This window comes from Notothenia rossii (genome assembly GCF_949606895.1).
Source record: "Notothenia rossii genome assembly, chromosome: 5".
Classification (NCBI taxonomy): Eukaryota; Metazoa; Chordata; class Actinopteri; order Perciformes; family Nototheniidae; genus Notothenia; species Notothenia rossii.
Genome location: NC_136903.1, coordinates 66905433 through 66930520, shown reverse-complemented (window position 1 = coordinate 66930520; position 25088 = coordinate 66905433). Strand labels below are relative to the sequence as shown.

Here is a 25088-nt window from a genome sequence, read left to right as displayed (position 1 = left end):
TCTGTGTGGTCTGGACACTGAATAAACTCAACTTTTCAGCTTCACTTTAGTCACTTTAGATGAAGAGTGAAGCTGAGATGCCACTGGCTACTTTTGGACTGTCACAGTGGATTTAGACCCACAGATAACATCTGGAGTATCTCAGAAACACATAGTGTTTTTTTATATTTCGTAAATATTCAAAGACATTCAGTCCCATTCAATGATGTCTGCAGTTTGTTAACGTGCCGCGGAGACGGGTGTTTATCTTCAGAGCTCATCTGGCCTGTTCGAGAGCTCCTGCCAAGGTAAGACACTTGACACACACACACTATGCACGATTACCATTTAACAGTTATCTCTTTATAAGTAATTACATGCATTAGGCTATTTTCAGCTTGATACTCATAAAAGATGTATTGCTTTGTCAATGTTATAACAATACATTTTGTGTGAGGGTGAGATTTCCCTCTGCAAATATTTAACAAGCTATTCTCATCCATAATTAATCAGCTAAATTGACTTGATCTAATAAGTAGTACTATGAGAAGACCTGGGGTCATAAAAGGCTCAGAGCATTGCTGCAGGGAGAATGAATCAAACATATTTAGCTGGAAGCACAACATTTTTGCCAAAGATGTAAAATGTTATTTTCATTCAACAACGTTTAAATTACTTTTGCTATAATACTTTACAACATTAACCTCTATTTACTTCAGTGTTGCGTTCTATTGATCCAAACCAAAAACAACTCTAAATTCAACAAAGTAAGAGGTTATTTTTAGACCCTAGAATGCACCACATGGAACATATTTGTATTTGTATGCATGTTTATAACATGTTTAATGTTATTCAAGTCCAACAATACACACTGAAATCTAACCGAGTGACCAATGTTAGTTGAATTATTTCCAGAGAAGAAAGTATCCTTTTAACAATACACCTTTTCATTCTGCATCTCTATTGTCCTCAGACACACCCACCATGCTCTGTGAGGGTATGTCTGTATTGTCAAGTGGCACTTGGGCTGCTTTTTTTTTTAGACCTTTACAATGTGATTTGGCTTAGCATCAATGCCTCTGCCCATTCATTGCATTACATTACATATTACTTGTTAGACGCTTTTATCCAAAGCGACTTTCAATACTGTGGGCAATCCCCACAGGAGCAATTTGGGAGAAGTGTCTTGCCCAGAGACACACGACATGCTGACTACAGTGGGACTCGAACTTGCTATCCCCTGACTCAAAGTTCAGCGTATTAAGTTCGGCGCACTATCTCACTGAGCCACAGCCTCCATTCGTCCCACTTGTTTCATTTTCCATTATCAGGTACAAATGAATAGACTCTGCAGTTTTCACTGAATTATTTGATGCTATTCTCTCCAAATTAGAGCGTAGCAATCAGTATGAAATCATCCAGTTTATTTATTATTCCTGCGATTACGCCGCGTTATCTGGTTATCCTGTCTGTATTGCTACTTCCTGGATTCATTATCTAAAGCCATACAATGAATGTTTCATTTTTCTAAAACACAATGCTGTCTCTGCTGTCAGTTCAGAGCACTTCCCCAGCATACTGTCCTATTTCAGAGGTCGCCGGTGAATTTGTGGTGACTTTTCTCAGACAGTGATAATCTTTCAACCAACCGTTCTTGTAAACGTGTTAACCCTAACAGTGATGAATACATGTTTTTGCTCATCTCTAATACCAGGTATTAACTGTTACATGTGTTAATAGAAAAACATGGTAATTATTTGATGTGTTTCCCCCTTCATGCTAAGCTAGGCTACACAGGTCCATACTTAACACGTTTTGATTTATATCAAGCTTCTCTTCATGCACTTGAAACATTTTTATGAAAACACCATCAATCCAACAAATATTTGACGCTGTCATTAGTAGATATAAACTGTTGCTGAACACTGACCTGAAAGCTTCCAAGATATTGAAGTTTGCTTGTTGATTTATGTTGACAAATCACCAATGTGTATATTATTACATTATTAAACAATAAGTAGGGGACACATGTCAGATTACACTTCCACCTCCTCTTGATGATGGCTATGTAAACAGCAACATACGGCCCGGGGGCAAGGCAGAGTTCAAAAAGGGGAATTCGGGCGGACGGCCCGGGGGCAAGGCAGAGTCCATGGAGGGAATCTCGGGCGGACGGCCAGGGGGCAAGGCAGAGTCCGAGGAGGGGTGAAGACCAGACAGCTCCGGAGGCCGGTCAAGAGCCGGTGTCGGCAAGATCCCTCATGGAAGAGGACACAGGACCGGCAGGACCCCCGACAGGAGAGCAGTCGGCGGAATCCCCAACGCGAAGTTGGCAGGACCCCCAGCGGAAGAGTAGTCGGCGGGACCTCCAACGTGGCAAGACAAGGAGTTGGCAGGACCCCCGGCAGAAGATCAGTCTGCGGGACCTCCAACGGCTCAGGACATGGGGTTGGCAGGACCCCCGGCAGAAGAGTAGTCTGCGGGACCTCCAACGGGACACGACATGGAGTTGGCAGGACCCCCGGCAGAAGAGCAGTCTGCGGGACCTCCAACGGCTCAGGACATGGGGTTGGCAGGACCCCCGGCAGAAGAGTAGTCTGCGGGACCTCCAACGACACTTGAGTGGGTTGGTTCGTCAACAGAACACGGGGAGCTGGCGTCGGACGGACAGCCAACAGGAGACGAGGTGCTGGAGTCGGCCGGTATGCCGACAGGACTCGGGGAGCTGGCGTCGGACGGACAGCCATCAGGACACGGGGAGCTGGCGTCGGACGGACAGCCAACCGGAGACGAGGTGCTGGAGTCAGCCGGTACGCCGACAGGACTCGGGGAGCTGGCGTCGGACGGACAGCCAACCGGACACGAGGTGCTGGAGTCGGCCGGTACGCCGACAGGACTCGAGGAGCTGGCGTCGGATGGACAGCCCACAGGAGACGAGGTGCTGGACTCGGCCGGTATGCCGACAGGACATGGGGAGCTGGCGTCGGACGGACAGCCCACAGGAGACGAGGTGCTGGAGTCAGCAGGTGACGAGGAGCCGGAGTCGGGACCATGGTTACTGGAGCCGGCACTGAAGCCGGGACCATGGCTGTAAGGTCCGGTTCTGGAGCCGGAAACATGGCTGTAAGGTCCGGTTCTGGAGCCGGAAACATGGCTGTAAGGTCCGGTTCTGGAGCCAGAAACATGACTGTAAGGTCCAGTTCTGGGGCCGGAAACATGGCTGTAAGGTCCGGTTCTGGAACCGGAACCCTGGCTGCTGGGCGCGGAGCGGAAGCCTGGACCCTGGACCCTGGCTGTGTAAGCCAGGTAATGGAGTATGGAAGCAAAGCTGCGTGGGCCGGTACTGGAGCATGGAACCATGGCTGTAAGGTCCGGTTCTGGGGCCGGAACCATGGCTCTTGGGGCTTGAGCTGCTAGCTTGGCCTTGCGACTCCTCCTCTTAGCAGCCGCCTGAATACTCCGTGGACCTCCATAAGCCAGACGAGTTCCAGAATATGACTCCTGGACAGGAGCAGGAACTGGGGCAGAAGCATGGGTTGACTTCAGACGGAACCCACCAAGGCGTATGGTGCCAGGTTGGGAATTGGGAGGCCGGGAGCTAGCATGCCTGGGGCTAGCAGGCCGGGAATCACACACAGGGAGGATCTTTGAAATCCAGCCAGGTAAGAACTTCACCATACCTGGTTTCTCTCTAGCCATCTGGCGCACCTCCGACAACACAGCCTCCCGCTGCTGAACTCCGGGTGCTCTCTTCCATCTATCCGAGCAGTTAGCCAAAAAAAAGGAAAAATTTAATAATTCCAACTCGAACGGATCTGCTGGGCCCATTTCTTGGTCGGTTCGTACTGTCACGGTTTGTGAAACAAGCAGGACCCAAATGCAGATATAAACTGAAAATTCCTTTATTTCAAGGCTATATATATATATATACTGTATATAGCCTTGAAATATATATATATATATATATACAATGACAAAACAGAATACTCACCGCAGAACTAGTCCTGGAACAAGAAGAACCGACCAAGACAGACAGAAAACCCAGAACTTAAATACACACAAGACTAATCACACAACAAGACACAGGTGAGGAAGGAGGAGAAAACACAGGGGCCCAGGTGAACATAATCAGACAATTAGACACACCAGGGAAACTAATGACAAGAGGAAAAACACAGGGAAAAGGACCAGACAATAACCCAAAGGAAAACTTGACATGGAAAACAGCAAAAACACCCAAACCTACAAAACTATAAACGTGACATAACATGAGAATCGTGACAACATATCCATGAACTCGAGGAGCTGTTACGTGATTGCAGCTTTAACACTTTTTGCACTTTCTTTCTATATATTCTATATTGCAAATTAGATTCATTACACCTCAGTGCTTATTATCTTATTATTTAAAGTCACCCTTAAGGTCTATTTGAATAAATGAAAGACATAAGTTCTCAAATCTCGCCTTCATTGACTATTGAATATGTAGAATAATGCAAGAGGAACATTTACAGCTCCAGAGCTGCAGCTAAAATCCCAGCTCAATAATAAAAGTTCTTTAACTCATTAAATATTCACCACTCGCTGCACTCAACTGGCTTCTCCAATACGTTTTCAGAGCACTACAACAATTCATCAACCAAATCAAGTCCTCCTTTGCTGAAAAACACTATATCATCACCCACTCCTGAGCGTAGCCCTGAGCTATTGAACAGTGTGAATTCAGCCAGTGTTCATGGTCTGATCAATGTTTTCTCTCTGTAGTCTCCCCAGTGTAAACAATGCAGTAAGTTGTTTGACTCTGCAGATGGACTCTTATTCATCATCTCTAAAGTGAGACTGTGGGAGATCAGCGGGTGGGCGCTCAGTGAATACATGCAGAGAACAATTCAAAGCCAAAAGAAGGCCAAAAACGGCATCCCTCTTTTATCAAGTTGGGGAAATATTTTAAGAGATATTTTATCTCTTTCCAAATACGCACAAATTATCAGGTACTCAGAGGTTTTTGTAATATATTTGGCAGTATACAGTATGAAGGTGAAACAAGCAGAAATTAATCACATCTGATACTTTTCTACCATCATGGAGAGCTGCATGTTGACAATAGAAGCTCCTGATATAATCCCAGCCAGACTGTAGCAACAGTATTAGCAAACCTTGCTAATGAAAATACCAAAGTGCATTCAAAGTGCATTTCTAATGTTACCAAATAGGACAATGATAAACCAACTGGTTAAAAACAATTTTTAACAATAAATAAAATATTTTTAAAATATCCATGTTACAAAAAGATTCCGAGCTGTTAATGATAAATGTTTCAAAGCAGAGGACAAATCATCAGGTTTGAAAGGACAGATCATCCCAGAATAAATATCTTTCAGCCTACCTGTACGGTGTAATCTAGAAACTATCTCAGTCCATAAAGATGTCTGCCTTCTCTCGAATATAGTGGAAATAGATGGCACTCAGTTTGAGGCGCAAATAAGCCCCAAAAATTACATTTGAGAAACTTAACAACAATGTCTCCAAAAATCTTGACCTAGTTACTCAAAATAATTCACTGTTTTGTTGTGGGCAGTTTCAGGTAAGAACTATTTTCTTCCAAAAAAACTTGCCAACAGTGCTAACCGTATCACCGCGCAGAAGAAAGCATAAACTCTTCAATAAGAAGCTCTCCTGCTAACTCTACAGCTCATCTGAGGAAGACCCTTTTAATATTTACATTCCAATGTCATGAGCACGAGACTCTCGTTCATGAGCAACAGGCAAAGTCCTATCTCTTTTCCATAATATTTGAGTGGGCTGATACTCGGCTGATAAAAAGTACCTATTTGGAGTCCCTTTAAGCAACATTTGTTTTCATTCTCTCCTGGACAGGTCCTTGTATCAGTAAAACGTGATATATTGAAGAGGAATTTTGAGAGTGCAAATGGCGCCCGCTGTTGGTGGTCCTGAAGGCTACACACCCCCTGAGGGTGGCTGGGGATGGATGGTGGTGGTTGGGGCCTTCATCTCTATTGGCTTCTCCTATGCATTCCCCAAGTCCATCACTGTCTTCTTCAAAGAGATCGAGGTGATCTTCGACGTGACCAGCAGCCAGGTGTCCTGGATATCTTCCATCATGTTGGCCGTCATGTACGGCGGAGGTGAGCTACAACCCAAAAATACGACCTGCCAAAAATGAGTTTGTTAACACTTGACATTTAGCACAACAAGAAGATTTATACATTAAATCAATCTCTGGCTCTTAGCACAACGGTAAAAGATTTATTCCTGGAGTGTTAAAAGCCGATTCATTGCTCCAGAACAGACTTGCATTGTAGCCTTTCAGCTTGTCTGTTCACAAAGAGGCCACAAAGAGTCTCAGAATTATAGTGCGGCTTAAATCGAACATTTCATACTAAGATAAAACAAAACTGTAAATCCTCTATTGAAGTGTTGTTTATAAAAGTGCAACATTATCTGTCCCTTGAGCACGTTAATGGGCCGTGTATACCGGCCTATTGTTGTCCCATTGTGCTGTGAGAGCGGGGGACCAGGGGGGGTAGCGTGTGTTCCAGCGCTGATGAGATGAATGAGGCGCTGGGTGATGTCACAGAGGTCAGGTGATGATAAGGCTCTTTTCATGTTCGTGATATTCAACGCGGACGCAGCGGAGTTCAAAGGAGCTCTCCTCGCCCCTCAAGACCGTCTGCTCTGAAATCAAAACACTGCAGTTCTCTTTTCTCTTGCATCTGATAAACTGGGGAAATGATGACTACGGCATCTTTTTCTATTCTCTAGGAACTTTGAGAAAGTTGCTGTAGTGTGCCTAACTAATCTGAAGTGGAAAATATTACACCATAATATTCTATTCTGGCCTCAGTGTAAAATGTATTTGCAAGATCTAAAATAAATATAATAAAATTAGACATGGTGTTTTATTGCTAGCCTAGTATTTCCTCCAATGCAAAGTGTTGAACATATTACATTTAAACTTATCTTAACATCATATATTTGGGCACAACCTCTGTTAAACCAATGGGCCAGATGAAGAAAGCAATATAAAGAGTTTGTATAGTTTGTATCCACGATTTGTTCTCAATTGTATTTATTTGATTCATGTTATTTATTTTGTATTTCTTTCTTATTTTCTAAGGTAAGAGAAACGTTTACAAGCAGCCGAGAAAACTCTTTACAAAATAAGAAAAACAGTTTTAGTTTATTCAACATAAACTTGATTTCAATACTGGAGAAGACTTTCTTAGAGCATTTTTTTTGGTGGCATCTCTTCGAGTCTTGTGCATGTGCCAGAGTAGTTGCACATGACCTGCCCTTATATAGTGCATACTGGGTGTTTCCGATGCTAATTATATAAAATCGGCCACACGTCTCCAATCTATTATCAAGTGAGATTACAGTAAGAAGGTTTGGTGCGTCGGACTTCTCTTATATTTTTCTCTTTGGAGAACATTAAGAGAACTCGGAAGAGAAAACCATTGGCTGCTTCTAACTTCCAACTGTAACAGCATTATGTCATGTCTCGCAAATTATGTTAGTTAGTTTTTGTCTGGGTCTAGTGATTTTCCCCTTTATTTTTGAATAGTAACCTTCCCTCTCGTTTCAGATACTCTGACCTCCCTTCCTTGTGTGTCTCCCACTCCTGTGATTGTCGACCCCGCCCCTGATTGTTTCCACCTGTTCTCCATTACCTGGTGTATTTATTGTCCTCGTCTCCCTTTGTCCTGTGCCAGTTCGTTTTGTTCCTTGTGACTACCACCAGCATTAGCAATCCAGGATTAACCCCAAGCAGAGCTTTGAGCCACGTCTTGTTTAAGTATTTTTGTTGTTCATGCTCCTAGTGTTTTTCCTCTTTAAGAGTGATTTTGTTTTTGTACCACTATCGTTGAGCTTTGGTTTGAATAAAACCTTTTTTTTGTTAAATTCTGTGAGTTGTGCATTTGAGTTCATACCCGTTTAATCAGTCGTAACAGTACGAACTGGCCCTTACTGTCATGTCTCGCAAATTATGTTAGTTAGTTTTTGTCTGGGTCTAGTTCCACTGGCAGATCCAAGGGTGCCAGCTGATCCTTAATAGGGTCAGAAAGCCCATTAATAAAGGCATCGAACAAAGCAGAAGAATTCCAGCCACTATCGGCCGCAATGGTGCGAAATTCCACTGCGTAGTCTGACACACTGCGTCTTCCTTGACTCAACTTGTAAAGAGCCCGAGCTGCTTCCCTGCCTGGGGACGTGTGGTCAAAAATGTTCGTCAGGGAGTCCGTAAACTGTCCCAAAGACTCGCATATCGGCGAGTCACATGACCATTCAGCCGTAGCCCACGCCGCCGCTCGTCCGGTGAGATGGGAAATCATAAAAGCCACCTTGGATCTCTCCGTGGGAAAGGCTGTCGGTAGTTGGCTATAATGTAAGCTGCAATTCACCAGGAATGGACGGCAGTCATGGGATTCCCCTGAAAACTTCTCAGGCGGAGCCAGGCGGATTGACACGGTGTGGGAAGCGGGCGCCGGGTCCGCATTCGCTTCGGGTCCGGCCGGAGGTGGGTGTGAGGGCTCAGTCTTGAGGTGAGCGAGCAGGTGGTGGATCTGCCCCGCCAGGTGGTTAATCTGGTTTGTAACAGATGACTCGAACTCCCTCTGGCTGTCTGTGACGTGTGATACTCCCTGCTGGATGGCCGTTAACTGATCCTCCTGTTGAGCGAGGCGGCCTCCCTGAGAGCGAAGCGCTGCTCTCAGCAGTTCCTGGTTGACTGGGAGGGTTATGGACCAGAGGAACGCTCCTGGATCCCATCAAGATTTGTTGAGGATCAAACTCTCATGAATGACTTTTTTCGCCAGCACCCTCAGGTTCCTGGGCCGTCAGGAGTCGTCTCTAGAGGGGGGAGTACTGTCATGTCTCGCAAATTATGTTAGTTAGTTTTTGTCTGGGTCTAGTGATTTTCCCCTTTATTTTTGAATAGTAACCTTCCCTCTCGTTTCAGATACTCTGACCTCCCTTCCTTGTGTGTCTCCCACTCCTGTGATTGTCGACCCCGCCCCTGATTGTTTCCACCTGTTCTCCATTACCTGGTGTATTTATTGTCCTCGTCTCCCTTTGTCCTGTGCCAGTTCGTTTTGTTCCTTGTGACTACCACCAGCATTAGCAATCCAGGATTAACCCCAAGCAGAGCTTTGAGCCACGTCTTGTTTAAGTATTTTTGTTGTTCATGCTCCGAGTGTTTTTCCTCTTTAAGAGTGATTTTGTTTTTGTACCACTATCGTTGAGCTTTGGTTTGAATAAAACCTTTTTTTTGTTAAATTCTGTGAGTTGTGCATTTGAGTTCATACCCGTTTAATCAGTCGTAACACATTACATGTTAAATACGTGCAAAACCTCACGCCCAAGTTAAACCCTCAGTCAATACAGTACAGCAGAAGTATGTTTAAGGAATCAAAGCTGCTTATTGTTCAGCAACACATTCCCGAAGTGGTTAAGGGTCACAGGGTAACAATCTGATCATTCTTAATTTTCTTTCACTTTACAATGGGTTCACTGTCACTGTAGACTCAATATGAACATCCATGTGTAACAATGTTAATTAATGCAAATGTTGAGAAGTAAATAAACTCAGATGAAAGCAAGCTATGCATGGTAATTGAAAGTAAGCGAGGAAATGTTTGTCATCACCGCTAGTAGATGACAGCTGAGTCTGTTGTTGTGTTACACATTCTGAGCACATCGGCAGGAGAAGTTCATTAACAACCTACTGTTGCGTACCTCTGTACTCCTTCAATTTTTCATTCATTACATTCATAATATTCTACATTGGTTTGTCTCCAACCTTTTATCCTAAGCAACTCTCGCTGCACGGCGGACGGAAAGAACTCATTGTTAGTGTGGAGACCGCCTGCATTACAATTTAAAAACCCTTTGTCTTGCACCGGGCTGGCAAATGATTCTGGACAACCTCTAAACAAAAACTGTCACTTTCCATTTGGGCTCATTGGATAGTGCAGGGATTTGGCAGGAAGGGAGAAGTGTCTTCCATGTGGGTCCTCATACTCATTTAGGCTGGTGGTTATAAGCCGTAGATGGAGATGGAAACCTGAACCCTGCATGTAATTTAGTCATTTGTTTACAAGTCACACCAATTGTGCATGAATTGATTTAGAATTCAAGGCGAATGCATATAAATATTACCTGATTATGTCACTTTTTCTTTGGAACTAAGGTACCAATACTGTATGTCAGAAAAGTGTACGTAAGAAAGTACCAGTTTATATTTTAACCCCAAACACACAAGTCCCCTTACCCGCCCCCACTCCTCTCATTTAAAAACAACAGACATCCACTTATACTTAGATTATCTGATAATCATTTAAATGTATTTAGAGCCCATTTCTGAAGAATCCACTAACAAATGATCCGTCCCTCTGTCTATGAATATCTGAACCAAATAGATGCTTAATGCACTACAGCCTTCATGGTTTTTCTGACACATCATATTATTAATGGCATGAGAACACATCTACTGCAGTGCAGCACTGACAAAAATGATTGCAGAAGTTGTTTGATTTTGCTGAGCTATACAGCCGTGACACTGGAGCCCTCTTGTGGTTAAATACAACAAAAATAAACACCAGTGCTTTGATGATTGGAGAGAAATCTCCATCATTCTGCTTCTAATACGTGCATATTGTTATTTTTCTCCTCAGGTCCCATCAGCAGCATCCTTGTGAATAAATATGGGAGTCGTATTGTCATGATGTCGGGAGGACTCCTGTCCGGATTGGGCCTCATTGCTGCGTCTTTCTGCAATTCTGTTCAAGAACTGTACTTTTTTATTGGTGTGGTGGGAGGTACCTATATCAACTTTCTATATTCTGAAGTTTAACAATGAGTCACCCTTTCTTTTCTCTGTCATACAGCACACTGTTGCCCCCTAGTGGTAAATAATAAAAACAACCAGGGAACTTATTGCCTGGACATTTTAAAGCGCCAACATTTATTCCCAGCCTTTTATTCCCAGCCTTTTATTCTTTCATACCAGCAACTACAGAACTAGATCTACTAATGGGATTCTTTCAAATGCCCTACGGTGCGCTCTGAGGTTTCTAAAACTGCTTCTCTTTCTGTGAAACTTGGGCATGAAATGAGATGCAATATATCATCGCCAGAAGTAGTCCTTTATTTTGATACCTTAAAGGTCTCTAACAAACTGCCTTTAAGGAAATATGTTGCTGTTTTAAAAAACGCTTGACTTCTGAAATAATGCTTGTATGGACTGTGATGGTCTCTCTTTTTTTCAATATTTCTCTTGTGTTGCTTTTATATATTGTATGTGTTCTAACTTGTGACCATCAGTTTATATCAAACGCTGCAATCCTGACCAGGAGTATCTCAATGCGCTGAACATGGTTAAATCGAGGACAAAAATACTTAGTTTTCTTTAAGTGAATCTCTAAACACTGTTGAATGCTCAAATCCTTCTTTTTCAACTCATATTCATAGAGATCTAATACATTAACGTATTTCTTTCTATTGATTATTTTAGGTTTGGGATTGTCCTTCAACCTCAACCCCTCCCTCACAATGATTGGAAAGTATTTCTACAAGAAGCGACCTATTGCTAATGGAATAGCCATGGCAGGCAGCCCTGTCGTTCTCTGCACCATGGCTCCTATAAACACCTGGCTTTTTGAGAAGTTTGGCTGGAGAGGAAGTTTTTTGATCCTGGGTGGAGTGCTCTTTAATTGCTGTGTCGCTGGTTCCCTCATGCGGCCAATTGGACCAAAACCAAAACCTTCAGAGAAGACCACAGAGAAGAGGACTGTAGTCCAGACCATTAACAGCTTCATCGACCTCTCATTGTTCAAGCACCGCGGCTTCATGCTCTATATTGGAGGAAATGTCATCATGTTTTTCGGTCTCTTTACACCACTTGTGTACCTCAGTAATTATGCAAAGAGTAAAGACATCCCTAAAGACAAGGCAGCTTTCTTACTGTCTGTGCTGGCTATTGTGGACATGGTGGCCCGGCCATCAATGGGGGCCTTGGCTAACACTAAGTGGGTTCGACCCAGAATACAGTACTTCTTTGCTGTATCTGTTCTATTTAACGGCGTTTGCCACATTTTATCACCATTATCAGTTGACTTCACAGGCTTTGTGATTTATTCCATCTTCTTTGGGTTTGCTTTTGGCTGGCTGAGTGCAATTCTGTTTGAGACGTTGATGGACCTGGTGGGAACTAAGCGCTTCTCCAGTGCTGTTGGGCTGGTCACTATTGTGGAGTGTGGTCCTGTGTTGTTGGGACCCCCTTTGCTCGGTGAGTAAATCAACTTTTATTCGAACTTCCAAGTGCATCAGCACAATTTTTTATTTGTTCCGTTTCTCTACTTGTGATTTTATTTGAGTTTATAAACATTAAGTACAGTATAAAAAAAGTTTGAATCAAAAAACAGCATGAAACAATGCAAAGCATTTCCGAACCTTAATAATATCCATATCCATTACCCAAAAAACAATAAAGAAAATGTGAGTTGTATAAAAAAATACATATGGGGTGTAGTACAATCCTCTTTTGTGTTGGTGAAATGTTGAGCAGGTCAGTTTCTGTAAAGTCATTAGAGAGAATCTTAGTTTCTCAAGTTCAATATTAATATCCAAATAACTTGACAAGCAGCAATGCACTCCCTAGGCCTAGGATCATTAAAAACACACACAACAAGCGTGAATTAGATCGGTCCAAGGGTTGGCTAGATAGTCAAAAGCTGAGATATCCAAAGACATATGGGCCGTTTCTCAATCGCGAGGATGCTGGCTTGGTAGTCGCATACTTCCAAGTCACTTCCTTCAGAAACAAAGCAAGTATACTTCCAAGCCACGGCTTCGGAAAACAAAGAAGAATGGAACAGGCTAACAAGTGTGCCACTCTCTCTAACGGTTTCAACATAAACTGTACCGAAAATAAATACCTCACGATGTCTATCTAATTATGAACTTGCTTTACTTTCACGGAACACATTTTTGGTGATAACAAATGCAACAAAGTAACATATTTACCAACACCTGTTTTACGCGGTTCTACGCCACTACATACTTACATTTAAATGTGTGCTGCGTCGGTTCAGCCATTCTCCGCAAGGGTTTTTTAAATTGGTCCGTGCGCAAAGCATTGTGGGGATTTGAAGGACGCGAAGTCTATCCATGTGCAGCTTCGAAATTACCCCCAAACCAAGGACGTGGCCTCGGTGGAATTCCAAGTATGCTGGAGATTGGAACAGTCCTTCGGCGGCACTCGATGACGTAGTATCCTTGATATATTTTCATGGAAGCCAGTTTCCTCGCGATTGAGAAACGGCCACTGTATTACCACAGAGATGTTGGCATTATAGTATGATAATGATGTAGAACTTGCCTAATCTATCAATAATGTCAGGGAAAGAAGCTTGCTCCCTTTGAAGTAGAGTAAAAATGTGGACTGGTAAAGTTGTGAAGGCCAGGACTTGTTGACTTGTTGACAACAGAAAGGCGCCAATGATGATATATAAAGACTTATGGGCAATGACCACATTATAAGTTACCGGTTTATTTGTTCAGATATTTACAACCTGAAGGTAATTCATAGGGAAAAATACCAAAGAATGTACCTCTTACCTGGCACTGTTACCAATTTCAATGTATTTCTGTGTTGTTAACTGCATCCTAATGTTGACAGTGACTAACAACTATGCAATGCCCTACTTATTCTCTTCACAGGGAAGTTTAAAGACATCTATCATGATTACAAGTACACATACCAGGGCTGCGGGATCCTCCTCATCGTCTCCAGTGTTATTCTGTTTGCAGGGATGGGACTCAACTATCGACTGCTGGACAAAGAGAACAAAGAGGAAGAGAGACTGGCCAGGGTGGAAAGTGAAGAACAAAAGTTCATCATGGAAAATAGTGCCAAGGGTGTGTCAGAGGCTAGTAACAAGGAAGACACCGTCTAGTATTGTATAGTATGTTATGGTGTGCGCTTATAGGAAATATCTGTGTAAAATCTGAGATGGTATCACTGACTTTTCTGTTACTGTTATTGCAGTTCACCATTTTGGGTACTTTAACCTTCTTAAATGTGCCATCAGATTATTAAAGTTATTTTTCAAGAGGGAACATTTGAAGGGTTGTGCTCAATATCGGACAATACAAAAAAAAGATTGCAAACATTCTCTGTCAAAGTGCATCATTATAGTCTTACATCACTATTTTTGACAACATCTCTCAAACACATTGTAACTAGGCTTTTTTGCTGTCTACAATTATATTGTGGCTCTCCGCAGTTTTTGAATGTTTGAAAACATCTACTTGTATGGCAAACTATAACTTTACATATATATTACAAAAACATATTCATAGCTACTCTCTATTTCTCCTTTTATGTTTTGCTTGGTTCATTTTTGATGATGGGAAATATCTATTATACTGAGGGCATTAAACCTTTGAAACTGTGTGTTTGCATATGAAAGAAAACAAACTACAAGTTCCTATATTGAACAAATCCAATAAACTTTTATTCTTTGATTAGGATAAAAATGCTTCTTTGTATTCAATGTTTTTCATAAATTGGAGTCGAGATAAGACTGAGTATTCATAGATGCACTTAATCTACTTTTCTTAAAAAACGACACCAAATCTAATTAACCTTTATTAAGCAGCCTTGGGGGAAAAGTGTAATAGATTTACTGTAGGCCTATAGTCAATTGTTACAAATGTTTCCACATTCTATTTTATTCATGTTCTTGCCATTTAATAACAACCACATTAAAACAAAAATAAAACTATAAAAAAGTGGCCTATATAAGCTTAATAGAATATTGCCAGACAATAGACAATATTAACCTCTGACATTTTCGCTGGTTGAACAATGTAAGTGAATTTAGGGCCAACTAGTTATTTGCACGTCAAATTGGCCATACCTATTCTTCGATGTTATATTTTTCCTACACAAAATGTGAGTTTTTTCACAGTGACAGTAATATAATAAACTGTCAGTCTATTATATTACATTAAACATTAAAACAGAGATGTTTTTGTATGTATTATATTGTAATAAGTATAAACCGTATAAACCCAGACCAAAACAAGCGCCTCCTCTGAGTGTGTCAGTTCCTATTATGTTCCTTGTTGTCTGATAATGGAAGTAATGCTCCTCGTGACGGTTGCACAAAGTTTGAAATAAACTGTTGAGGTCACGCTACAGGATTATTGCACGCGCTCGAATACGGTGGTCAGATAAAAACCGTTAACCGAAATTTTGACGTTAAATACTTCATACTCATTACAACCAGGGACCGGAGGACAGGTAGGTAACTGCCCGTTTGCCAAATAACTGCTTGTTGAGTCAATTGTTTTCCTGTTAGTTATTGTATTATTGTTTTGTTATTAATGTTCCTGAAGGTAAATTAGGTTAGAGATTTAGTTAGACACAAGAGCTAGCGCAAAGTGCCGTTAAATTCATAGCTTAACTGAAGTAACAAGCTAACTAGCTTACTTAATTTAGCCAACGGTTTAAACTAACGGCTGGGTGAAATAAATAACGTTTATGTGAAGTTGTATAGTATTATCTTTCTCAAACGTTATGTCCCCTGTTGATAAATAATGAATTTCCTTTAAATGTGTAAGCTTAATTAACTGTACTTTACGTTTAAATATGGAGCTACGTGGTGTTATTTCAGGATGGACAGAAACCGGGGATTTAGCTTCAAACTATTGGTGCCTTCCAGGGTGAGTAACGGTCAGGTGTCTGCTGTTCGACCGCAGGAAGTCGAGGAGACCTGTGGGGACTTCATGGTGCAGCAGGTAATTGTTCATTCAACAAGCAAAATGTTAACTCATTCAAGGCTTAACACACATGCCAGCTCAGCACTGACACGGCCTGTCAGCACAACAATAAGACAACTTTTTTCAACCAGCAATGAAAGTATTCAACATACACACTATCTCTACTCTTGAATCTACAGAGCCCCCTAGGGCAGGGGTTCGCAAACCCCTAGTGGGGGTCGCGAGATGATTACAAAATAAAAATTGAAAACAAATAATAATAATAATATTTATTTTTTTATTTTTTTATTACTATGAATAATAATAATGTGTGCATAGAATTTTTTCAAGGACGCACTAGCCATCTGTTGAATTTCCCCGCAACGAGGCTCCCCCTTTGACAATCCACTAGCGCAGTGTTTCTCAAACGTTTTCATACCAAGGACCACTTAACCAATAAAAAAACACTGACGGACCACCTAACTCCACAAATATCTAAAAACAATAGGCCTGCTTACCACTCCAACGGTATAACAAATTACAGCCTAATAATGACAGCTTAACCTTTTCTACATCTCCTCGTTCACACAATAAATCAAATACAACTAAAGATTATATAAGCATTTAGTTCAAATGCGATTTTAAATGCTCTCAGGTTTTACACCTCTTATGAAATGTAGACTACATTTATTACGGAGTTTATGTCCAACAGACTCACAGATCATTGGCGACTGAGAGATATGCAAACACCACATGTAGGCCTAGTACGACACAAACCTCCGCTGTGGATTTTCAAAACAAAATACAGTAAAACTATGGTCGCAGGCCCAAGTTTAACTCTGAGGCCTGAATGGTCTGCCTACAAAACTAAAATAAAAAACGTTTATTTAGCCCCAACAACATCCTCTGATCATCAACAGACTTCATGCAATGCTTCATCGGATGCATATATTAGATAACTATCTCTATCTCACTCCTAACACATCTAAATCTACTTTCAGCATGGATGAATGTTCATCAAATACATCCATTGTTTGTTCTATATGCTTCTTGAAATCCAAAAAAACACATCGTTTTTTTAGAACAGATTACAAATCGCCTGAAAATGGTACAGACAAGTGGCTACATGTTTGACGAAGGTGTTGCGCTGGGCTATATCATGCAATCGAAAGTGAAACATAATATATATTTTTTCATATACATTTTCTTTTCTTCTCCATGTCCCCTAGGCCTCCGTATTAATGCAATTGTTGTTGTAGCCTGACAATATTTTGTTATTTCTATGAAAAAATCATCACTATATCACAATGAATTAGTTCCACTTATTTTCTTTAAAATGTGTCAAATATGTGTAGCCTAACATATTGCTTAAATTACAGATGAAGGTTTTACAGAATAGCTCACTTAAAATACTTTTTTAAAAACGTTATTGTATATGTGCTTGATCGTTACTTATGAGGTAAAAAATGTTTGCCGCATAACGGAAATGGCACATTATTACATACATGGAGATCTTTTCATAATAAATACACAAAATAACCAAAGAATGCTGTTTTCCCAGGTTATTAGTAAAGGTTTCGAAAAGGAGCAGACCATGCCATTTCCCAATACAAGCATGGTTGCACCAACTAAACCCACCGGAACAGGTATTTTCTACTAAACAACACTAGCTAGATAAGTTCAGCACACAAATATGCATGTTAAACCTTATACATTGAACATTATCTCTTCTCTACAGAGTTGCCAAAGATAAAAGCTGTGTCGCCAATGGAAAAAGGCGAGGTAATACTTTCATTGTATAGTGAAGCATAAATAGGATAGATCTGGCGTATCCAACAAGTATTAATTCAAAAATAATGTCTACCTTACCATCTTTGTGTATATCCCACAGAATAATTGCAATCCTGGACAGCTTTATTCAAAGTTGTTTGATGAAGTTGAGAAAGTTAAGTGTTGGAAGGTCAAAGTTGACTCTGACACTTTGCAAAAGGAAAGGAGACTCCAAGAAAACAAAAGAACAATTGAAACTCAGCGCAAAGCCATCCAAGAATTGCAGGTTTGTGCCTCAGTTCTTGCCTCTCTCTAACACTATTTTCATTTATATCAGAGGATTATTTTTGATGATATTGTTTGTATTGTGTGTTCTGTCTTCACAGTTTGGAAGTGAAAGTCTCAGTCTAAAGCTGGAGGAACAGATCAGCGAAAATGAGGATTTGAGGAACAAGTATGAGTTTTGTTGAAAAAACACAATTTTTAAATGAAATGTTTTGTCTCTATAAAATGCTCTGTTAATAACACATTTTAATTATAAAAAAAAAAGAAACAACGCAACGAGGAATCTGTGTAATTTACTCAAAGAGACTTTTCAGCGGTCAGCTGAAAAAATGCATTTATGTAAGTTAAAAGTGCTTTTTCTTCTGTATTCTGTGTCTTAACCAGTCATATCAAGTGTTGAACAAATGGACACATGGCTGCTTATTTACTGATGTCTTTTTAAATGTTTTAGTTGAATCTGAAAGAGAAGAAACACATCACCTGCTTATGGAAAATAGTTCAAGTATTCAGGTAAACACCTTTAAATCAGCATGTTATTAACTAATAATGTGATGGACAGGAGTAGATTAAACTGTGGGATTAAATGTGTGAACTTTTTCTCCCAGAACATGGTTGCAGCATTTCAAAGCCTTCGTGTTCAAGCAGAAGATGATCAACAAGAGATGCACCAAGGTTTGCTTTGATCTTTTTGTTTGCTGTAGCCTTTTCACTACACTGGAACCAAATCTTAACTTTGAATGACCTAGGATTAAGAGATAATGTCCAACAGCAAGAAAACATTGCCTTCATGTTTTCAGTCAAAGAGGCCTTGCTGCAGTTTGAAGATCTGAAAGAGAAATACAATCAAGAATATGACGTGAAAGAAAAAGAGGTTAGTAGAAGGAAATGTCGGTCCGTTTATTTAGGAGTTTATGAAACTCAAGGCTTATGGTTTGGCATTCGCAGGTCGCAGAGCTTCAGACTCAAATACGGGATAAGGAACATGAACTACAAAACCTCCTGCTGGACCTCCATGAAAACCAGAAGCACTGCAAACAACTCCAAGAAGCAACAAGTACGATCATTTCTTTTCTGATTATGTGCGCTTGGCTTGTTTCTTTTTAGATTCAGAATTTTGCAGAAGTTATTTTTGATTAACTTTGTTTTATAAACATTTTTTTTACCAAAGCATTTTGTGTTTACATAATCAATTTTTTGTTATGTTCTTGTGTAACAATATTCAATGTCATTTCAACAATGTTTAGAAACATCTCAGCAGTTGTAATAAAGTAGAAATGTTTAAAGATAAATAGATTTGGATCAAATATAATAATTACAGTGATAATGAAATGATCATCTAGGGAAGAATACCTCATTAAATAAGTGTTTACTTTACAGATGAACAATGTGGACTTCTCAGTAGCTCAAAAACTGAACAAGAGTCCCTGCTTCAGAAACGACTCACTGCTGAGCAGCGCTGCACAGAAGCCGAGGTGAGTGACATGAAACTGGGCTCTGTTGTGCCTTGTTTGCTTTGATTAAATATAGTTCTCTATCCTTTAGAGAAAATGTGAAGCTCTTGCTGCAATTCTTGAACAAACTAAAGAAGAATATACAGAGATGATTCAAAGCAAAGACTCGAGCTTGCAGGAACTCAGCAAAGTAAAAAATGACCAAGCAGAGACGTTGGAGCAGATTCAGACGAACATTCAGGAGCTCCAGGATTCCCTAGCCTTAGAGACAAAGAGGTATACATGTCATTACATCAAAACATATCAGGGCATGTTCATTCCTTCCTTCATGTTTCCTATGCCATTATTTTCCTCTTAGGACTAAATATATATAATATCAAATTACCATTTTGGGAACTAATATTGGAATATTTTATTTTCAAGGGCTAAGGAACTTGAGGATAAGCTCATGGCCAACAGTGAGGAACTGGAAAGAAGAAACACACTTTTAGGTAAGCCTGACTGACATATGACATACAGTATGTAGATCCTTTCATTTGAAGCCTTGTGATGCTGTTTTCATCTACAGGAGAGAACATGGAGCAGATTGCAAAGAAAGAAGGGCAGATCAAAATACTTGAAGATGAACTGGTAGGGTATATTTATATTTTCTAGAAGAGTATATAACTCGTTTCTCAATCATTTATTGTAGCCCGCACACAGTACAGAAGCCCATTTGAAGACACTTACAGTACGTTTGTGTTGTTCCCAGGACAAAACATCTAAATGTGTCGAGTCCATGAAGGAAAAGATCGAGGTCACTGAAGTCAAAGTGGAGAAACTCACCGCTGAGCTTTCAAGGGAAACCGAAGAAGCCCAGCGGTATAAGGTGAGCCAATAGATCATTCTTCTCCCAGTGAATAGGGAGTCTATTGTGTGTACCTTCAAATGTAAGCCCTATTCTATTTGTGTTGATACAGAATGATGCAGAGATTGAGAAAGCAGAACATGATCTACTAAAGGAAGCTTGTGAAGCTGCTGAAAAAGCACAAGAAGATTTGAAGGAGAAATCCAGAGTGACTGAGGTGTAGATATCTTTCCTTATCTTGCTGCACTCATCATCTCTTACCCACTGCAGGGAATTTGTCTGGGAAGTTGTTTTTATTATGAAAAACAAATGCATTGATATGGTGTACTTTACTCAACACATAGCTTCACCACATGATGTGTTATATACCCTCAGATCAAAGTGCAGCAGCTGGAGGGGCAACTGTTCACAGAAGTAAAGACAAATAAAGAACATACCTTCCAGATGGTGCAACTGAGACAAGACATCCATCAGCATGAGTGAGCTCTTAGTAGCCAGCCAGCGCATTATACAATATAAATACATGTTTGAAATGTTGATGTTTAATTGATGTTATTTCTTAAGGGATAAGTACACGGAGCTATTGGCCAACTTTAATGAGCTGCATTGTGAGAAGACAGTCATTCAGCAGCAGTTTGTGAGCGGATCTTCGAGAGCGAAAGCTGTTGAGGAAAACTTGAAGGTATGAAGTACCCAATGTAGATCATTGTCTTGTGTATATCAACTTGTTTGCATTATGACTGGCTGTATCATGAAGGACACATTCTGAAAGTGGGTTTGACTAAACAGGTTAGTGAAAAGAAGGCTGTGAAACTCACAAAACAAATCCAAAGATTGGAAGAAGAAAACCAAGGTCTACGGTGAGTTGACACGTTGAAGACCTAAGAGGTTAGACGTGGTGTCGTTTTTCAGATCAAATGGTATTTATCTTTGTTAAATAGAGAGGAAGTGAAGTCCATTGAGAACAAGAGCCAAGAGCAATGTCAAGAAACTGAGACTCTGCAGAAGAAGTTTGAAGCAAATGTAAGTATGCCAACAAAGCAATGAACAATAGGGTTGTTGTGAAGGTGTTACAGGAGGATGTGTTTGTGATTCCTGTTTATAGTATGAATGTCTGGAGGGGGGAATTGCAGAAAAAGAAAAACGGATCAAATCTGTGGAAACCAAGGTGATTGCATTTTGAAAATAATTAACATGAAAAACACTATTATTATTATTCATTCATCTCTAAAATAACAAGAAATTGTTTTGTTTTTTTTAGCTGCGCAGTCTCAGGAAAAAGTTTGAAATCAAACTGAAAGCCCAGGAGGAATACCAGGAAGAGGTTAGTGAGTGCGCTGAACCTGAAGTCAGTCATTCAGCGAACGGCTCCATCGTGTACTTTCACATGTAAGAAACAAATGTCATAGGAGAAGGCACAATCCAGTCCACTTGAAATGGTGGTTTCCCCTACTAGTTCTACACATTGATATAAACGGTATAACCCTGCATTATGTAAATGCTTGTTTTTGTCTTAAGATCAACAATCTTCATGAGGAGGCCGAGAGCCTTAGAGCGCTGAACGAAGAAAACCGTCAGAAATTGCTAAAAGAATTTGAGGCCAAATCAACCTTGGCAGCAGAGCTTGAGATTGAGGTTGCTTATTTATTGTTATGTGATTAACCACATATTCAACTCCTCATAATTAAAAATAAAGAATAAAAACACTTTGTCTAACAGGCACAAAAGTTCAAATCAACAGCAGCAGAGGCCACCAAGAACAAAGAAGACACAGAACTGAAGTGCCAACACCAAATAGCAGATATGGTCGCTCTGATGGAGAAACACAAGGTAACCTCGTCAAAAAGCACATGTTGGGCTTTCTAAAAATAGTTGTTTGCAACATAACTGTCACTCCAAACACATGTTGAATTGGAAATGTGTTTGTTATCATTAGAGCCAGTATGACCGGATGGTTGAAGAAAAGGATGCAGAGCTTGATGAGACAAAGAAGAAAGAGATGCAGGCTGTTGCACATCGGAAATCACTGGTATGGTGTTTTTAATAAATCACAATTTAATACATAATTGAACACATATATATATATATACTGTATATACTGTATATATAATGAGATCAACGATTATTTGATAACAAATGAGTTATGTTAAATCTACATTTAAAAATGAGGACTTGGAACTTGCCAAGCACAAGACGGATAACGATCACCTGAAGCAACAGCTGGTGGCAGGAACAACAGAAAAGGTATGTCCTAGTTACTGCAGTAGTTGGAATCAGGTACATTATATCATTCCCCTTTTTTTCACTGAAATAGCTTTTGAAAGAGAGTTCTTTATGAAACACTTTTAATCATATTAGGAAAAACTGCAGAAGGAGCTGGCTGACTTCAAGAAAGAAATGTCATCTATGAAAATGACTCTGCTGTCAGAGGCAAGGAACAAGCAGCTACAAATATCCGTTCATCTGAGAATATGCTAGCACTGATGAGGTGGTTTGTTCTCACATGTACCTAACCTTTAACATTCCAGGCACCTGCCTTAAACTGTACCCAAGAGGAACGTTCTGAGACTCCAAGAGAGAGCTGTTCAATGAGACCCGTGTTTGACTCCACCAAAACCAGGAGAACTCCCTCCTCCAGCAACAAAGAGGGAAGTTCTGCATTAATGAAGAAAGCTGTGAGTTACCTACCAGATTCCTTTAGACAGATAGACTAAATGCTCTTATTTCAGACACATCCCTAATTGTTTAGGTGAGTTAGGAATCAAATCATGAAGTTGTATTATCTCAAAGACACTGGAGATCTATTCTTCAACTCACCTGTTAGTCCAATTCAGACCATCTTCCTACCATGGATGTCAAGTTGTATCCATTCAACAATACAACGCATACTGAAATGATAACTCTCTTGCACATGAATACACATCCAATGCAGTTTCAGGGCTGTGTATGTTCATGTGCCATAATCACTATGGACTGCATGTCCATAGTGATTATGGTCAGTAAGGCTGTTATGGAACAATATTGCAATACATTTTTGGTTGTCAAGGAATCAATTTAACTGCATTAATATTATACATATGTTGTTAAGGAATCCTACACTGAATCCATAAGAAAATCCTCTCGAACAACACCAAAGACCAAGGTAGACAACAGCACATTTACACACAAATATTTACTGGTGATGATGATGATGACGATGATGACGACGATGATGATGATGATGATGATGATGATGATGATGATGATGATGATGATGATGATGATGATGATGATGATGATGATGGTGGAGAGTCTGTAGTTGCTTTCATTATAACTCAGGCTGACCTTGATTTCCCTTCGAAGGAATTTCGTAATGAAGACCTAAAAACCCCAAGAAGTACTACAAACAGACTTGGCGGAACATCAAAGATCAAAGTAATATAGTGGATTATTCTGACATTTCCCATAAAGAAAACAAATATTTGAATGACGTGCGCACATTAACACTCTGATTTGTTTTATTCAGTCCTACAGAATAAGGACTCCTCCTTCTTCTGAAAAGGCATCAGGCTGGGGAAAGAGCACCTTAGTGCTGTCAGACAAGTCTGACAGCTCTGATCAGCATGATCTCTTGGTGAGTTGTATTTGTATTGATTGTTGGTTTATTGAATTACACAGTAAGTACATAGTATCATTGTTTTTGTGAGTTGTATCTGATACAAGTGCATGATTGCCAAAAGAGCTGGCTTAGTCTTCTGTTTCTCTTCTTGGCAGACCTTTGCTAGTACACCTATACCGGATGTTTCCGCTCCACACCGCAAGTTCAACATCTTCAAAAAGGTAACATGCTATTTAAAAAGGTTGATGCATTGTATACATAGACATAAAAACAAACTATCGCATGTCATTTTTATTTATACAAAAATGGATCATTGTTTTTTCAGATCCAAAGCCCCATCTCTCAGAAATCACCAGGGAACTCCTTGAAGTTAGCAGCAATGAAAAGGATGCGAGATGCTGGTTGGACAGCTGTTACGGGCTGTGACAAAAAGAAGAAGACAACCAATGACAAGATCTTTGCCTAAATAGTGCGCTAACAGGGCAGATAACCCTTAAAAGTTTTAGTTCGGATGTTCATGTTTCAACTTTGTTATCGTTCACAAATAGCATCGGTAAGACTTTAACACACTTTATCATTAATAACAAAAGGCCAATTTATTTCTTTACATGCACAAAAGATTAGATAGGTTGATCAGTTAAACAGTCTTGCTATCAAAAGTGTTCATTGTCCAGCTGTTCAAGCAAGTTTGGCTATAAGGTCATTTAAATGACTGCAGAGTCCCCTTCAATGCGTTTAGGTGCTCTAGAAAGAATCAGTTTATTGTAGTTCTGCTTTATGTAAAGACTAATCTTTACTGGTGTTCACATGAAATGGATTTGACCTGCACAAGTTGATATTGTTGTTGTGAGAGATAGTGTAGTTACGTGTTGCTATCTTAATATATTTTATGTATTTCTGTATTCTAGTATTGACAGCTTAGTGAGTAAAATTGATGTTCAAATCAATCAGCATTGTCCTTGTTTCAATGTTCTGCCCATCATTGTTGTGGCTGTCCTCTCTGCTGTCAGACTCTTATGAATCATTTTGACATTTCTCATGGGTCAGTCCTGAAGTTCTCTACTCATTTGGGGAAGAGGAAAACACTTTCGATCACCAAAGCTGCAGGAACTCGGTCCTTAATGAAGGAACTGGAGACGGAATTGAGATCGGTCTGCTGCTGGGGCTTCTGGAACGTTGTCGTAGATCGGGTGGCCATCATAAAGTCCTCCAGAAATCACGAGTGTGTCATCATCGGCCACAAATGCATCTGCTGAAAACCAGGTATGTTAAACTGGTAATGATAAACAAAACAGAATATACTTATTGTGTGAGGAAGGGAAAGTCCTTACCCGTGTCATCAGTGTTATTGAGAGGTTGATGCAAGTATTGG

The 25088-nt window shown here is 40.3% G+C and overlaps 3 protein-coding genes across 6 annotated transcripts; 2 read left to right on the top strand and 1 right to left on the bottom strand.

Moving 5' to 3' along the window:
• The first annotated feature begins 156 nt into the window (after nt 1-156).
• On the top strand, nt 157-13968 carry slc16a1a (solute carrier family 16 member 1a). Its single transcript, XM_079683722.1, has 5 exons — nt 157-287; nt 5857-6125; nt 10674-10817; nt 11513-12286; nt 13720-13968. The coding sequence occupies exons 2-5, from the start codon at nt 5909-5911 to the stop codon at nt 13953-13955; spliced, it is 1371 nt and encodes a 456-aa protein (XP_079539848.1). The 5' UTR covers nt 157-287; nt 5857-5908; the 3' UTR covers nt 13956-13968.
• LOC307040667 (uncharacterized protein) lies at nt 1112-3988 on the bottom strand. Its single transcript, XM_079683723.1, has 2 exons — nt 3971-3988; nt 1112-3736 (listed from the first exon to the last, which is right to left on the bottom strand). Exon 2 carries the CDS (start codon nt 3676-3678, stop codon nt 2536-2538), a length of 1143 nt encoding a protein of 380 aa, XP_079539849.1. The 5' UTR covers nt 3679-3736; nt 3971-3988; the 3' UTR covers nt 1112-2535.
• Nucleotides 13969-15173: 1205 nt separating the features above from the next.
• sycp1 (synaptonemal complex protein 1) lies at nt 15174-24183 on the top strand. Of its 4 annotated transcripts, XM_079682515.1 has the most exons (34): nt 15174-15307; nt 15681-15804; nt 17327-17411; nt 17504-17547; nt 17657-17821; nt 17922-17989; nt 18086-18159; nt 18272-18330; nt 18426-18492; nt 18618-18691; nt 18766-18874; nt 19198-19292; nt 19363-19547; nt 19695-19762; nt 19840-19901; nt 20023-20139; nt 20231-20335; nt 20494-20597; nt 20683-20800; nt 20908-20978; nt 21060-21141; nt 21224-21286; nt 21380-21442; nt 21637-21753; nt 21838-21948; nt 22055-22147; nt 22288-22362; nt 22477-22548; nt 22647-22793; nt 23207-23260; nt 23461-23532; nt 23624-23731; nt 23872-23937; nt 24042-24183. In XM_079682515.1, exons 2-34 carry the CDS (start codon nt 15682-15684, stop codon nt 24180-24182), a joined length of 3057 nt encoding a protein of 1018 aa, XP_079538641.1. In that variant the 5' UTR covers nt 15174-15307; nt 15681; the 3' UTR covers nt 24183. The 4 variants fall into 4 exon arrangements, with proteins under 4 accessions (XP_079538641.1, XP_079538639.1, XP_079538642.1 ...); XM_079682513.1 differs by having other exon boundaries at nt 23872-24183; XM_079682514.1 differs by having other exon boundaries at nt 15194-15311; nt 23872-24183.
• The last annotated feature ends 905 nt before the right edge of the window (nt 24184-25088 follow it).